This window comes from Austrofundulus limnaeus, unplaced genomic scaffold (genome assembly GCF_001266775.1).
Source record: "Austrofundulus limnaeus strain Quisiro unplaced genomic scaffold, Austrofundulus_limnaeus-1.0 Scaffold284, whole genome shotgun sequence".
NCBI classification, from domain to species: Eukaryota; Metazoa; Chordata; class Actinopteri; order Cyprinodontiformes; family Rivulidae; genus Austrofundulus; species Austrofundulus limnaeus.
This window is the reverse complement of record NW_013952686.1, coordinates 329,898-345,045: the sequence shown is the minus strand read 5'-3', so window position 1 is coordinate 345,045 and position 15,148 is coordinate 329,898. Positions and strand designations below refer to the sequence as shown.

Here is a 15,148-nt window from a genome sequence, read left to right as displayed (position 1 = left end):
GAACTACCATGTCATGTTTTTATATTTATAAGTTCCTGATGTCCTAAGTTGCCCTGCTTCAAGTTCCCATCAGTATTAATCCCTATGTAAATTTTATTATTGGCTGTACATTTAAAATGAATAATTCTTGAAATAGACAGAATTCATACAACTTTTTAAGTTAGTGAAAGGCATGTATTTATATGGGATAATAATTATAGTTTTTAAATCTCACAGAACCTCATTTGACAGTCTAGTTTAGTGCCATAGAGACTAACAACTTCTAGAGGAGACAATAAATTATAGTGTGATCACTGTGAGTTTAGTCTTGAGTTTAAGAAACTCAAGAGTCACCCGAGGCTAATGCTAGGACATAAAAATAATGAATGTAGTCCATGATGAGTTCCACGGCTCAGGCAGTTCATGAGCTACATGAATCAATACCAGAGGCCAAAGCCGTTCATGTTCTCCTTTTAACTTTCCATCTGTCCATCAGCTCAATAATTATAAAGGCCAGAATGGCAATTACTTTTCTATTGTCTTCCTAAATTTTACCAGGCACATTTTGAGCCGATGATGCTAGCATACGCATGGATTTAACAAAAAATAAATAAAATCTCCTTGTCAAACATGGTGCCCTGTTTTTCTGCAACTGCCAGTTCCTTTCAGCCCTACAGTAATTAAAAAGTCAATTTGAATATTTATAAAACAGCATATATGATGGAACTATTCATTTTTAATTATTTCACCATTTTGATCGAGAGATCAKGCCTCATTTATGTGTCCTGAATGTTTCTGAGAGCAGCACCATTGTTGTCACATGGCGGTAACTCAAGGCTCCAGGATAGAGGAATTTTTYATGACGCGTCTTTAATGTGAGAACATTTGAAGTATGTGCAAAGCGAGAAAAGAAAAGTTGAGCTTAGTCTGTGGAATGAAAATGAGATGCCAATAGACATTGTACACCAAGACAGAATGGGGAACAATTATGAACATTGCGCAATCAAGTGGGTCTCTGACAGGCTGAGCGGAGTCTGATGAGCCTCTGTGTCACTCAGGAGCTCCAGGGCTCCGCAGCTAATCAGCCACCAAGGAGGGAGGGTCTGGAGGGGCGCGATTGCTCAAACCCTCCATCACTACGCCAGGAGGAAGGCAATCACCAAACCATTTCCATGTGCCATTATTCCCGTCTCCACCCCCAACCTTCGACTTTTAAATCAAGGTCTACAGACGACCAGGAAAGCAACGAATGGAAGCAAAGTTGGCTGGTGGGTGCAATCAAATGAAGTGCTTAAAAAAACTGAAAGAAAAGGATGAGAGGAAAAATGTTGGTTCTGTAAATGTAGGCTATTTCTTTAAATAATCATAAATCTATTGGGAATATAAGGGGAACAGATTGAATGAGGCTCGGCTGCTTTTCAACCAGCAGCTCGTGAGATCCAGGTGATTGGGCTCGCAAATTGAAATGCACGTGTTGTAATAAAGTGCGTCGAGGAGATAGAAGGCGGATGGGTCAGGACAGGTGAAAGAGGGAAGTTCTCATTTTATTCTGGCAAGGGATTAACACAATGAGCATATGTTAGATGGAGGGGGGTGGGTCACATTTTCTGTCTGGCATAAGAAGAGAGAGAGCAGCGAAAAAGGACAGAAACAAAAGCTTCTCTTTTACCCTCTTAAAAGAACAAGACCGGAGTAGTTTCTCTTTCTTTTTTCATTCTTACGGACAGATTGGGAATAGAGAAAGGAGATAAGAAAAGGAGGAGGGGGAGCTCCTTTTCAAAAGTGAAACAAAAATGGATTGGACTGACAGGCCAGCWGCTGGATAGTGCTCAAACCTCTCCAAAGCACCAAAGCACATAATTGGAGGTAATATCTTCCCCTGCCCTCTGTTTTAAATTTGACAGTGGCTGAGGATTCCTAGTAACAGGTTCCTCTGGGCGATATGCTATCGTGTGCAATATACCATCTTAGACATTCACCATGGTAATTATTTGTCATCTCRTGATAAAAACTATAAAATCCCACCGCGTGCTGCCAGGCTTTACATGCCTCCCCGCCAGGTTAAGCTTCGTTTGTTTACTCAGAGCTGATGTCGACGCGCAGAGCATGTRCTAAAYTAGTAAAGCTAAAAYGCTATCGTAATGACTCTCAGCGTGCAAAAAGGCAGTCATAGTCATTTAAAAACTCTTTAGAGTTCAACAATATGTTAGAAAAGGAAACAGGATGGCCAGCTTTAACTTGCTAGACCCACAAAAAAAAAAAAAAAAAAACACAGCTCATCCGTGTCCTGTCTATCAGAAGCTGCACCACCAGCGCAGTCCTCTCCACTCACAGAACTAGCCCCTCCCTCTCCTGAACATTAACCCTTTAGGGAACAGATATTATACTTCCCAGAGCAGCAAAAATCATTTTCAGTGATTAGTAAAAAGTCTTTTATCATGGTTTTATTTTTTTATTACATTACTGACATTTTACAAGGGTTGGATTTATTCAGAGGTTTTACAAAGATGATTAGTACAAAGAGGATGTGATTTGAAGATTTATCATATAAACCTTAGTTCATTATTATTGATAAATTTTTCTGTTCACACCATTTAAATTAATGTCAAATTTGTTCTCATAATGTATATCACACATTCTTGTTTTGATGGGTGTCAGTATTACAACACATGTGTACTACTTGAACTTAATGTAGTTTAGTGGCTTCTAGTACTGTATTTTAGAGCTCTCAAGACAAAATGATAGATTTATAATGCAAAAGATAAGGCTCATAGGTTGATAAATATGTATATACAGTATATATGTATATATATATTGTCACTTATCGTTATCATGATAAAACCTAGAAATTATTGTGATAAATATTTTAGTCCAYATCACCCATCCCTAGGCTCTTCCTAAAAAAAATCACGTGTCTACATTCAAATTGTTTTTTTATCTTCCAGTATTACTACAWTATTGATAAAAARTGCAAAACCTCAGACCTTTTTGCTTGATAGATTTCAAATCTACAAGAACCTGCAAGTAGTTTTACAGCTTCCTWAAGCAAAGAAAAGAACAAAATGATGGTTGTCAGTACATTCTTATTTTTCTTACATCTCTTATTTTAATTTAGACCCCTGAATAAAGAACATTTGGAAATCTCAAAAAAACAAATTTACTTATTTGTGTGTACCTTCTACTAARATTGTTTATGAAGACTCTGTGCTATAATACAGTAATGTGTTTTAGAAGCCAAATCAGTCAAAAGCAGTTTTTCCTTGTATGAAATAATTACAGGAAACAATATGAATAGTTTCAAGGTCACCGTCATGTGTGAATAGAGTGAAACAAACAACGGAAAAAAATCAGTTGCTTGATTCATAGACTTTTATTACATATTCTGTACTGTCAGTTGTGTTCTGGATACAAAAGAAAAAGTCATAATGACATTTGAAGCTATTATCACTCTGACGTTCAGGTGGTCCTTCTGTGAACAAAGCAGAGGGGAGTTCAATGAGAAATTACATGAATATAGGTTCCCTCGTGCTTGCAAGATGGTCATTATTTGTAATGTGGTCAGTGTACTGGAAGTTGTAATTTTTATGCAAGGGGCTGTAAATGTAAAAGAAAAGGTTTATAGAGAAAATGGGCTCAAAATATCTGAAACAAGATTTTGGTTCCTTTTAAACTCTTATATTTGAATGTTAGACATAAATGAACAGGTAATAGTGTTTTTATGTTTGTTTTTTTTTATGATGCCCATATTCTTACAATATGTGACATTTCTAAGCTTCCCTTTACAACGTTAAACATATTGACATTTTGAAAGCTTCATTTGCTTTTTTTATTTTAGAAATGTTGCAGATGTAGTTTTGTTACAGCTCTTTCTTCAAATCAAATAAGACTGCTTTTCTTTTTGGTACAYCAATTGCATTCAGCATTTATTATATGAATGAGGCTGTGGTTTGCAAATACACACACAAGCACAACTCGCACAYTCCACTCATAAATGTCACAAACACTGCATACAGAAAGTGTAAATGTGTCTCAAAGACCTCTGGGGATATCGGATGCTCTTATTTTCTGGCATTTCTGACTAAAMCAGCACGCAGGAAGACCTTTCATTGTTTGATTAAGAACGGAAAATAATCAGTCTTATGCTGCAAATGAGTCATTAAATTTGCATATGATTATTGCAACATTATTTCAATTGATCCTTTTCATCAAACAGATAATACTTGCTGATTGCAGATGATTTTGGTGCAAATAGATTTCATAATATATTGTTCAGTCTTGGTAATAGAACAATTATGAAGATAGCTCATACTGTTTTTCTGGTTTGCTAAGAAATTGGCCACTATTCAGTAAATTAATTCTCTTTTTATTACGCTGGGTGAGTGAAAACACAATKCTGAGTTCACAGTTAAAAAAGAAGCAGCATACTTTGTTTTTGAAGTGAACAATGAGGAGATGAAAAAAAAGGTCACAAATAGGTGTTAGCTTTTCAAAATGATACATGAAGTTGAGCTCAGAAATGTGACAACAATGCAAAAGCACATAGTGCTGAAGGATTTACACATTTGAAAAAAAAACAGTGTTGAGTTAAATGTCACTTTGGTGTTCATATTGTAGCTTCAGTTTAGCAAGAAAATAGGGAACTTTATGTGCCATTATCTGAATATTATATCAAATGATGGGAGACATTTTTTTCTGCTTTTCAGCCTGGAAGTAAAGCACTGAATGGAAGTTACTTTTCTCACAAAGACACTCATAAAGTATGGCAAATGACCAAACATCATTATCAAAATTCCCMAATTCCCCAACAAATGTTCACTGCTTTTACACACAGGCAAGATATGTGTTGTTTTAATGACTATTTTCTTTAACTTGGTCTTGTTTTTTCCAAAATTGACCCCTACACTCACGCTCTGTAACAGTGGGTGTGATGTAGCTGAGCACAGACTGACCTTTCTGAATATAAATCTTGTTTTTAAACGTTTTTATACAAAACATCTAATAATGAAAGCACTGGCATTTAGCATTTATTGAAGGGATCCCATTTCACCCCTTCGCCCCACCTCTCATGCCAAAGTTATACACTAAAATCATTTAATACTAAGAAAAGAAGAAGTCATATTTGATTTAATCAGACTTTARAAAACAATATGTGAAATATCACACAATGTATCTGTCTCAGCTATGGCCACACCAAGTTTTAGCTTGGATATAGTCATTTTTGTGTTTGTATAATTAGCTTTGACAGCAGTCTTGAAATGGGGTTACTCCAAAAGTTAATCAGGTATAGATGTTCATCCAAAGATGAGTATCTGAAAGTTTCATTGAAATCCATCCAGTGGTTCATGAGATATATTGTTATCAAATACACATACACTTGTCTCAATAAACATGGCTTTTGCTTTGACTCCCATTAATGTCTACAGCCTAACCCTGACCTCTTACCCTAAACCCTCACAGCTACACACCTGAGTCTAACCCTAATCTAAACTGAATTCATACCTTACTTCTAAAATTAACTCCTGACCCACAAATGTTTTTTTCCCATTGTGTGGACAAAAACACAATGACAAAATGCCCTCATAAGCATAGAATATTGTTAAAATATGTCCACACACTAATAAAAAAACACTTACACACAGACAAACACAAACAGACACACACACAGAGACAAATATTTTCACCTGCTTTTGCCTTTCTGTGCAGAAGATAATTAAACATTAAGAAAGCAGTGATTTTTTTTTAACATTTGTCCTTAATGGCAGAAGCTATATTTAAAATAATAACAAGAAACATTGCTATATTCTGAAGAATAATGTTAGGTAAAAAAAAATGCTTGAGGTTTCACACAGATGCACTTGAAACTGAAAGGCATAATTTAGGAACAATCAGAAGCCTAACTCTTCATTAACTCTCTGTGATAGAAAATTGATTTGACAAAAAAAAAGAGAAAAAAAATTGCCTGCTGCTTAATTATGAGTTACAATCTCCCCTAATCAATCTAGTTTGCCACTAAGCTGTTTCTATGACAGCCATCTGTACTTGAAGAAGAGCAAATCTCCAASAGTAATAAACCTGCGAGACAGCTCTGGCCTTACATTAAAGACCATAATTTATACAAGCTTTACTAATAGCTTAACCAAATTGTAGCGCCAACCTCTAACCGCCTCCAGTCTCTCTGTCCCTTCCCTTTCCTGTCAACAATAATCTCTTGGTTTGTTCTATATGTCTGAAGGTGGTCACACGCAGACAAGCTGTCTTCGCATGAGTCACTTGGGAACATTTTGCGGTTAACCACACTGCTCTCCAGAGGCAACCTGGACGGAGAATTGCCAGCCGGAGAAAAAAACACTCTCTGAGACGAAGGAAGAACCATCGCAGATTGTCTTCCCTGCACACAGCGTGGGCGCTGAGTGGAATCTTCTGAGTATTGGCTGTGCTAACTAAATTGACATTGGCTTCCAACCTCCTGGCTATCCATCAGTGGAGGGGCAAGCACAAGGCCTAGAGAGGTAACCCCCAGGTCTAATGCACTTCCCTCGGTAGTCCTCATTTTTTACTGCCAGCATGAAAAGGAAGGAGAAAAAAAGACGTGTAAAAAAGAACGTGGAATAAAGAATCTACCTTYTCCACATCCTCTTGATATTTTTGGTGATAGCCATTCATTTGTAGTGTTTTTGGCCTGAGGAGGTTTGTCTTATCTGTTCATTGTCTTTCTCTCAGAGGGGAAATAGAGGGTGAGTCTTCTCTAGCCGACTCTCTCACAGTTGATTAGTAACTCCTGCTCTACCCATACGCTCCAGGGATTCTACGCCAGCTCTCCTTATACATCCCCTTGTCATGCACACACTTCTTCTCTTTCCCTCCCTTTCCTCCTTAACACACTCTCGTGCACACAAATCTCGCTACAGTCATGGAACAGCAATTTGAGGGAATCACACAACCAAGACCTGACATTTGCGGTGCACCTATAACAATGAGAGCTTGATTAAAAGGGCAGAATGAAATGGTGTCASCCTCCACTCATTGTCCTTAGCCCAAGTTAAATAGGATTTAAACCTGTGCCTTACGACTGATACCTCCCCTGTCAAATTTTGATTGCTTTAAAGCGGTACAAAGAAAGGGCTTTGCTGTTGCAATGCGGGTGTTTAAACTGCATGTWACCGAAGGTGTCAGAGGTGACCAAGTTTACACAGCGTCTGGGATGAGATAAGCCGGTCGCTTAAGCGAAGAGGCAAAGCAAAGCTCGCACGGGCTCAAGGAAATGCTGCRGCGTTTGAAAGGCAGAAGAATAAAGCTGAGTTTTATCTGGTATAAAAGTAGCCAGCTATGCAACATGGTGAGTTTTAAAATTGGGATCAAAAGGTTCAAGCTAATTAACCAAATGAGAGYCCCCTAGCGCCATCCATGTAACTGCTGTTGTTTTCCTTCTCCCTCCCTCTGTCTGATGTGTTGCTGTACTTTGAGTACATATGGTGTGTACGCAGTTTGCCAACATACACAGCATATTTGAAAAAAGACAAAATCCTTCCTGTGCTGAAATGTAAGAAATAAAYGCCAAATTACCTCCATCAAGATCCATCTAATTAACTATGTTATTCTGCAGGCATGACCCTTTGAGCAAAATGCCCTTTGATCAAGCTGTTTCTTCACAAGCTGTTTTCAAATATTCAACTTTTCCAACATTGCCCTGAGGACGACTGCAATGGGCAAGWCAAATGAAAAGGACAAGGGCACATAATAAAGACAAATGGCTAGAGCATGACATTTGATTTATTGCCRTACTACAGTAACATTCAGAAGGAAATAGCTGACATTGACAAGTCATGAATTTAAAAAACTGTCTGTTTAAAAAACACGTGTTAGACTGATTTTTAGTCCTCGATGGACACATAGAGGGTTTCAAGAAATTTGTTGATCATATTAACCAAAGTGKTAATGACAGTCTTAAAGAGATTGCAAGCCTGTTTTACTCAAAAAAGTATTTTTTTTTATTATCAATGAATCTGTTATATTAGTCAGATTTGGACACCTGTGTCTCCAAGATTGTTAGTTTTTAAACGTATCAGTGGCCTTGTGGCTAAAATCAGCTCAGTGAGATTGCAGCATGATTGGTTACAGGGTATCTCGCCGACTCACTTTAAGAACAGTCGGTCAGCTTTTTAGTTGCTAATGCCTCAAATTGTGGAAATCCCTCCCAGTCAATCCTAAAATGTACTAAAACACAGCTTTTTTAAACAGATGTAATTACTGTTTAATTCATTTTTTCCAGTTTTAGTTTTATACATATGCAGTTGAAGTGTAAAAACTGAGGAGCTTATAATTAAGGTACCTCAATGAAAAAAAATTAAATTTGTAAAAATAAAAATAAACATAAATAAATTTTAAAAAAGCCAAAAGTTGTTGCTTTTCTTACGACTGYTCTCCTATGCAGGGGTTGCCACAGCAAACAAACTCCCATGAGGGATTTGGCGACTGCTTTATGCCTGATGCCCTTCCTGACACAACCTGATACCAAGAYTGCAGCAGTGATCACTGAACCACTGCATCCTCAAAAGAAAGGCCGGAAGTAAAATCAAAAATTTAAAACTATGATATGAAAACGTAAGAAAAATCTGTTTTTAAGGTATTAGAAAATAAATAACATTGTAAAAATACATTCTTGGTGTATTTGAAATTTCTTTGAAATCCTTAAAGATAGCAAATGATAACCCCACCCCCCAAAACAAGCCTCTCAAAAGAAATTTAAGAATAGAACATGAACAACAAAGTGTCTGCCTTGCCTTTGAATGAAGAACACAGCCATACCAGTATTTTTTTTTTCAATGGGTACAAACATATGCTTGCCGAGGACCTTGCACTGTGGATCTCCCACTCTGTTGTACAATATGAAAACACCATCTGGTGTGTGAGCATCAGCTAAGCTAGCTGGGGGTAGATAGGGACCTGCTATGTCCCAGGATTATCATACTGGTTGGTAGATCCACTTTATTAGCCCCCAGTGGCTTGAATTATTGGATGAACATTACTACGTGTGACTGATTTCAGAGGAAGGCACTTCCACTTGCTCCTTGCCGTTCAGTCTTATTGACAACCCACACTGCACGAACGTTCCTGCATTATCTCTCATCATTTTGTACAAGAACACAGCTCGTTTTATTCACTCTGACTTGAATGAACTCTTGTCTGTTTGTTACGTGTTGAGTGTTTTTACTGACTTGGCATAAAAAAAAAAGTTGATTATGATAGGCCAGAGGCACTTTTTTGTCTTCCAAAGCTGAACATTTTCTTCTCGCGTGTCTTAACAAAATCACGGATGAGTAGAGAAGACGGCACATTCAGAGATGAGTTCTCCACTCAACAGAATGAACATCTGCCGTTTCTCATCAGCAAGACTGAAGCTAATGATGAGCCACGAGTATGCTGACAAAGAGAAAGAAATTGGATTGTGTACAAGGGGTCCAGGGAGACCAGACATATGTTTTAGAAAATGTTGTGGATGGAGTATGGGTTTATATACATTGTGTGCGTGCGTGCGTGCGTGCGTGCGTGCGTGCGTGCGTGCGTGTGTGTGTGTGTGTGTGTGTGTGTGAGCTGAAACACAGATGCCAATAGTGGAAGAGGCAGAAAATGGGCCTAAGCTATTTCCTGTGCAGTTCGTTTATCCTACTGTTTATACATGCGGATGACGGGGGAGTGTATTAGAGCAGGTAAAACAACTGTTGTATTCCTCCCTTTTCAATCTCTGCTTTCACTAACAGATAATGGAATTACACATCAAAGAAGCTTCTCCCTGGATCCAATTCTTCTGTGACCTCTACCAGCCTTTGTTCATATTCACCACAACAACTCCCCGGCCCCGAGCCTCCGCCAGCAGGCTTCTTCTTCCTCCCTCTATATCTCTGTCAAGGGAGAGATTAAATTTTGATGAAAATGAAATATTCATTTCCACTCAGCAACTGATGGCCATCTTAATTTGATACAACTTTTGATTCAGCATCTTCATTGTTCTTTTTCATCACCAAATACCTCTTTACCCCACTCTTCTGACCCAACTGCACCTCCCTCCTTTGGGTAATCCTTGATAGTTTGCAAGTTGAGGGTACACTCCTTGCAGTTTCATGCTTAAAAAAAAAAGAATCACACAAAAGCGTCTCAGTTTCTCTCTCGGCTGCTTGTGCAGGGATAACAACGAGCCACTGAAGTGGCTCTGTGTTTGAAGACTCCAACTAAAAGTGGAGACCACAAACCCGATTTATCCTGCTGAAGCTTATGAGCGGTCATGCTGCACACAGCTTCAAGTACTGCACATTTTTCAGCTCACATTGAAACTTTGAGGCTGTTTCGCAGACAATATTGAAAGCCGGAATCTTGCTTTCCCCCTGCATTTTCAGGAAAAGCTAAATGAAAAATGCATGTGGCCAGGTGTTGCTGAGGCAAAGTGAGCAGCTGAGGAAATAAAATCAACATAAAATCATGGGGGAGATTGATTAAATGACACTGATTAAGTCCTTTAAGTATAAGATAGATAAAGTAATTGATTATTCRATGAAACCCTGTCAGGGAGTGACTAACCTCATGGAGAGAAARGAGACAACAAATGATAAATTACTTTAATCAATGCACAGAGGTGATACAGCACATACTGCTCAGATTATTATGTTTTTATTTAAGCAGGTTATGAATACATTTTYATATGAACACATATCTAGATTAGGTAATCCCTGTCTGGAGAGCAAAAGAAAAGCAGCATCACTCAAATAAATACAACGTGACTCAGTTGAGTTACAGATTGAATTCACTAAATTATTCATTCAAAATAAGGTTAAATTCCAAATAAATCAGTGTACTATWTTAGTCTTTCATTTTGGTGRAAGTACAAATAATTTTATCTTTGAAGAGAAAAAAAAAACTCTCACCCGCCTTCTTGATTTTTGCCTTTGTTGCAGAAAACTCTGCACGTTAGATTGAAATAAATAAAACGAGAGGTTGCAAAGCTTGTCAAAAAGCGGGGAAAATACAAAARGCAAGCTGAGGAGGACTAAAGAGAAACACAGCACGCCAGAGGACGAATCCAGTGGAACTGGTCTTTTATTCCCTCCAACAGATAGAAGCTGCTGAATGAGACGGAGCCACCATCTGTCCTCAACTTAGAGCAATGCACTGGAAAAGCACTAAAATCAATGGCAACAACTCTACCTTGGATACCCACCATTACCCAGATGGTGTACTTGGAGAACTGCAGGCCACCTAACCGAGAGCAGACAGCACAGACATGGAGCACCACGCTCAAATACCACCGCCCACCTCGACGAAATTCACTGCTTCACTTTGGTTGGTAACCAGGGCTGGGGGGAGCGACATTAGCCACCTTGAGCTGACTATAAAAGACCCCACTGTTGGCTTTTTAGCAAGGCCGTTGCGATAATGTGCACCTGCACAGATTTCCACATAAAGTGGCTACACACTGATTTCAAGAAGCTCTCAAACTAAAAGTGTATTTAATGGTCTGAATCAGTAGATTAATAGAAAATGCTAACACTATTGTAATGATATTTTCATATTTTACACACGCTGAAGCTGGATAAAATTAAATTATATAAAAGGTATTTTTTTCCTCAAATATTACCACTTTAGTAATAGGCACAGTCATTGCAYGCAAGCAGTGAATGCATGCGTTTTTGATTTTTTTTTTCTTTTCTTTTGTTGTTAAGGTGAATCCAACAACCTCTTCTTGCATGTTTCACCTCTCAGCTTGTCAAAATATAGTCAAAGTAGAGCACCCCCCTCACACACATACACACACATACAAAAAACTGCTCCCGCAACACAAGCAATGATAGATTCTATAAAAAGCAGCTGTGTGACAGTAGCACGTTTCAGGGCAAGTTTGTCTCCACTTTGACTTAAAAAAAAAACAAAGCCTGTCAAATCTATTTCAGGTCTTCATTTGAACAGCTGCCACATGAAAAAGACAGAAGAAGAAATACTGACCCTTTGACCAAGTAACTTTTACTGCACATCAGTAATCAGAAAGCTTTTTTCCCCCCAAAAAACATCACCAAATTTCATAAACAAAAACATATTAAATCAACTTTAATGAGGCAGCTGACATTCTTAGGGCCTCTCTGGTGACTTCATGTGAAGCCTAAACGTTATTACAAACACTTTACACTTTTACTTTGATATGTTAAGCATAAATTCTATATTTATAACACAGAACTTTAACAGTATTCTTCCATTTTTTTTGTCTAGTAAAATGTATATTAGAAACTCTAGAATCCAATAGAATTAATATTAACACATTTTATTTGCCACCCAAAGGGTTTGTCAGGAGTGTTAATCGGATGTGCCACGCGAAGAGATGACTGCTTTAAAAGGGCAATTTACAGCTCTTACAATACATGATATAGAATATGCAATTTTGAACTGTTCATCCACTTTCAGCCATTTGGAAGACAAAAAGCCCCAGTGCCATTAAGCATGCCTCCACTCTATGCCTGCACTCTGGCTGTTGTAGTGGTGGTATTTTAATATGGGCCGATGCCATTTTGAGTAATTGCCCTTAATGGCAGTTCGCCAAATGTCAAAAACTATTTGCCTTGTAACAAAAAAAAAAAAAAAAAAAAAAAAAAACACGTATTGATCTCCATTCTGTTCATGTCTCTTCGCTGTGCAGGATGTTTCATCACATGGCCAGTCTGTGAAAGGCAATTCTCACATTGTCCCTCAGTGAGTGATTAGAAAACTAGACAAAAGCCATGCAGCACAAAACTTGACTCTCCTTTTTTTTTTTTGTCTCTGCAAAATGTAAATGGGACCAAGGTTTGGCTGCAAAGGAACAAGTTATTATTATTATTTTTTTGTCATGCTGTTGCGTTTGTTGTGTATTCTGACATTAGAGCTTTAAATAAATTGAAAAACTTTCACATTTTAAGCTGTGCAGCTGTAACTCTGTGATCGTCCTCTAAAACAGAAGGCAATGGGTTGCTGAATATAGCAGGTGACTCAACACTCTGGCCGCAGAAAATGGAACACACAAGGCAGAGTGCATAGAGGTCACACTAACCCACAATGTTTCCACGCACCGTATACCTGAGTGCAAAAGGCAGTGACGATTTTTCCGAACAATCATGGACCTATAATGCACTTTTGTGCTGTTGCTTAAAGGCTGCGTCTCGTTCAAGTGAGAGGAAAATTCACAAGCGAACCGAGGCGCGCGGTAAGACACTGCTTCTTTTACTAAATAATAATAATAATAATAAAATACAATAAATTAAAAAGGAACTATGCAGCCGCGGTGGAGAGAGAAAAAGCAGAGATGCGCTGAGCGCGGAGCAACTTTCAAGGTTACAATTCTAAACACTGTGAATGAGTAAAAAAATGACCTAAATGTGGACTTACCTATCCGTATAACATGAGGCATCCCGCAAGAGTGTTGAATCCAAAAGAGACAAGCAATCAGCGATGTCCAATATTCCCAAATCGCACTCCGGGGAGACAGCCAAGTATTTCGCATGGTTGCAAAGTCGCGGGATCCACTTTTTCTTTTCTTTTAAAATTCCAAAGACGAGTCAGAATCGCTCATCAAAACTGAATTCTACGGAACATATGTGGAAATGGGTACATGCGACAACTCTGCACTYATTGTTCTTGGTGCAACATTCTCCTTGGGTTTCTTTTTTTTYCCCCCACCTGCCTCTCAGTCTTTGAACGATGAGGATAACCCCTCTCCTGGTCCCTCACAGGAGGATCAGCGAAAACCTGCGACTGTAATTGCCCTGCAGGAGTCTTTTTCTCCCCCCACCCTATACCCTCTCACAGACGAAGCTTTCTGACTTACAGGGAAGTAAGGCAACTATGGCACGGCAGCAGCAGCCGAGCCGAACTCCTGCACCGCTGTGGAAGAGGAGAACTGCGCCTGCGGAAGTTTAGTTCTCCTCGACTGATTCTGTCCTCCGAAAGAAAGAAGAGGGGGAAAAAAGAGAGAGAAATGTTGAGGAATTTCAACAGACTTCGGTGGCTCAGAAATGCTTCTTGCAGTTTAATCACTCCAGTCCTTCGTTCCACTTCTGATAACGGCTCCAAACGCAGTGGAGGAAAGCCGCTCCGCTCCAGTAGCGCACCGTTATTGCAGGAGGATGGTCACTGATGAACGTCCCTCTGTTGTTGTTGTTTTTTTTCTTCCTTTTTTTTTAAGGATCCTCGTTACCCAGTTTTCATTTTACAAATCTTTTAGTTTGTACTGGATGGGAAGGTAGTGCAGAAAGCTGTGCGTATGACGACCCTCCTTCCACGGTGCCACTAGAGGCACGCGTCGTTACGCATAGCTGTCAACTCTGTCCAAGTGTGCCGTGGAGGTGAGAGGGATCCAGATCATTTGCTGTGCTAAAATGTGCAGCATATTAAATATACTTGTTCTAGGATTTCACAAGATTATTTTAAATAATACACACATTTCTTTTTGTTTCTCACTTTCCTTTTTCTTTTCTTTTTACTTTTTTTGAATCGAGGTACAAGTTCCATCTTTCACTGCCTCAAGCAAATGAATAAATAAAAAGAGAAAAGCCCCAAAGTGTTCCACAGATCTGAGATAAAAAAAAAAATAGCAAGTGTCAGAAGGTGAGGCCACTAAGAAAAGACACGCTTGTGGTTATTTGAAACATTCTGTCTGTGTCAATGAAAGCATTAATCACTGATTGCTTAGTGCATATTCAGCTCTTCATTTTTCATTCTTCTACAAAGAACCATTAAAAATAAAAAAAAAGCAAGCTGCAGCTCGAATAGAAGGGATGCTCACCACTGCAGCAGAGGTGGATTGAGGCAAAAGAAAATGTCAGTTACATGAGTGCATTTCACCTAAAACACAGATCTGAACCTTCCAGCATTAAAAAAAGAAAAAAAATGAAAGTAAGCTTGGAATAAAAAGATGAGCCACTATCAAATTTTAGCTCAACAAAAGCACACTTTGTAAACTGTTATAGATAGGTGGGTAGACTCATGCAGCAGCATTTATTTGAAAAAAAAAGTAACAAAAATGCATAACTTGATGCATTCCCCAAATTGCTATGTTTCCACATTAAATTCACATTTGTTAGAAATATGTTGAAAAATGCATAGCTACATTTTGTGTGTGTGTGTGTGTGTGTGTGTGTGTGTGTGTGTGTGTGTG

At 38.5% G+C, this 15,148-nt stretch overlaps 1 protein-coding gene across 1 annotated transcript in view; it reads right to left on the bottom strand.

Moving 5' to 3' along the window:
* LOC106526623 (glutamate receptor ionotropic, kainate 3) overlaps positions 1 to 14,875 on the bottom strand; it is a gene marked incomplete at its 3' end in the record, with an annotated part of 68,010 nt that extends 53,135 nt beyond the window's left edge. The window contains 1 exon segment of the mRNA XM_014021262.1: positions 13,381 to 14,875. Within this exon segment, the coding sequence (XP_013876716.1) occupies positions 13,381 to 13,495 (115 nt within the window).
* Positions 14,876 to 15,148: the final 273 nt, after the last annotated feature.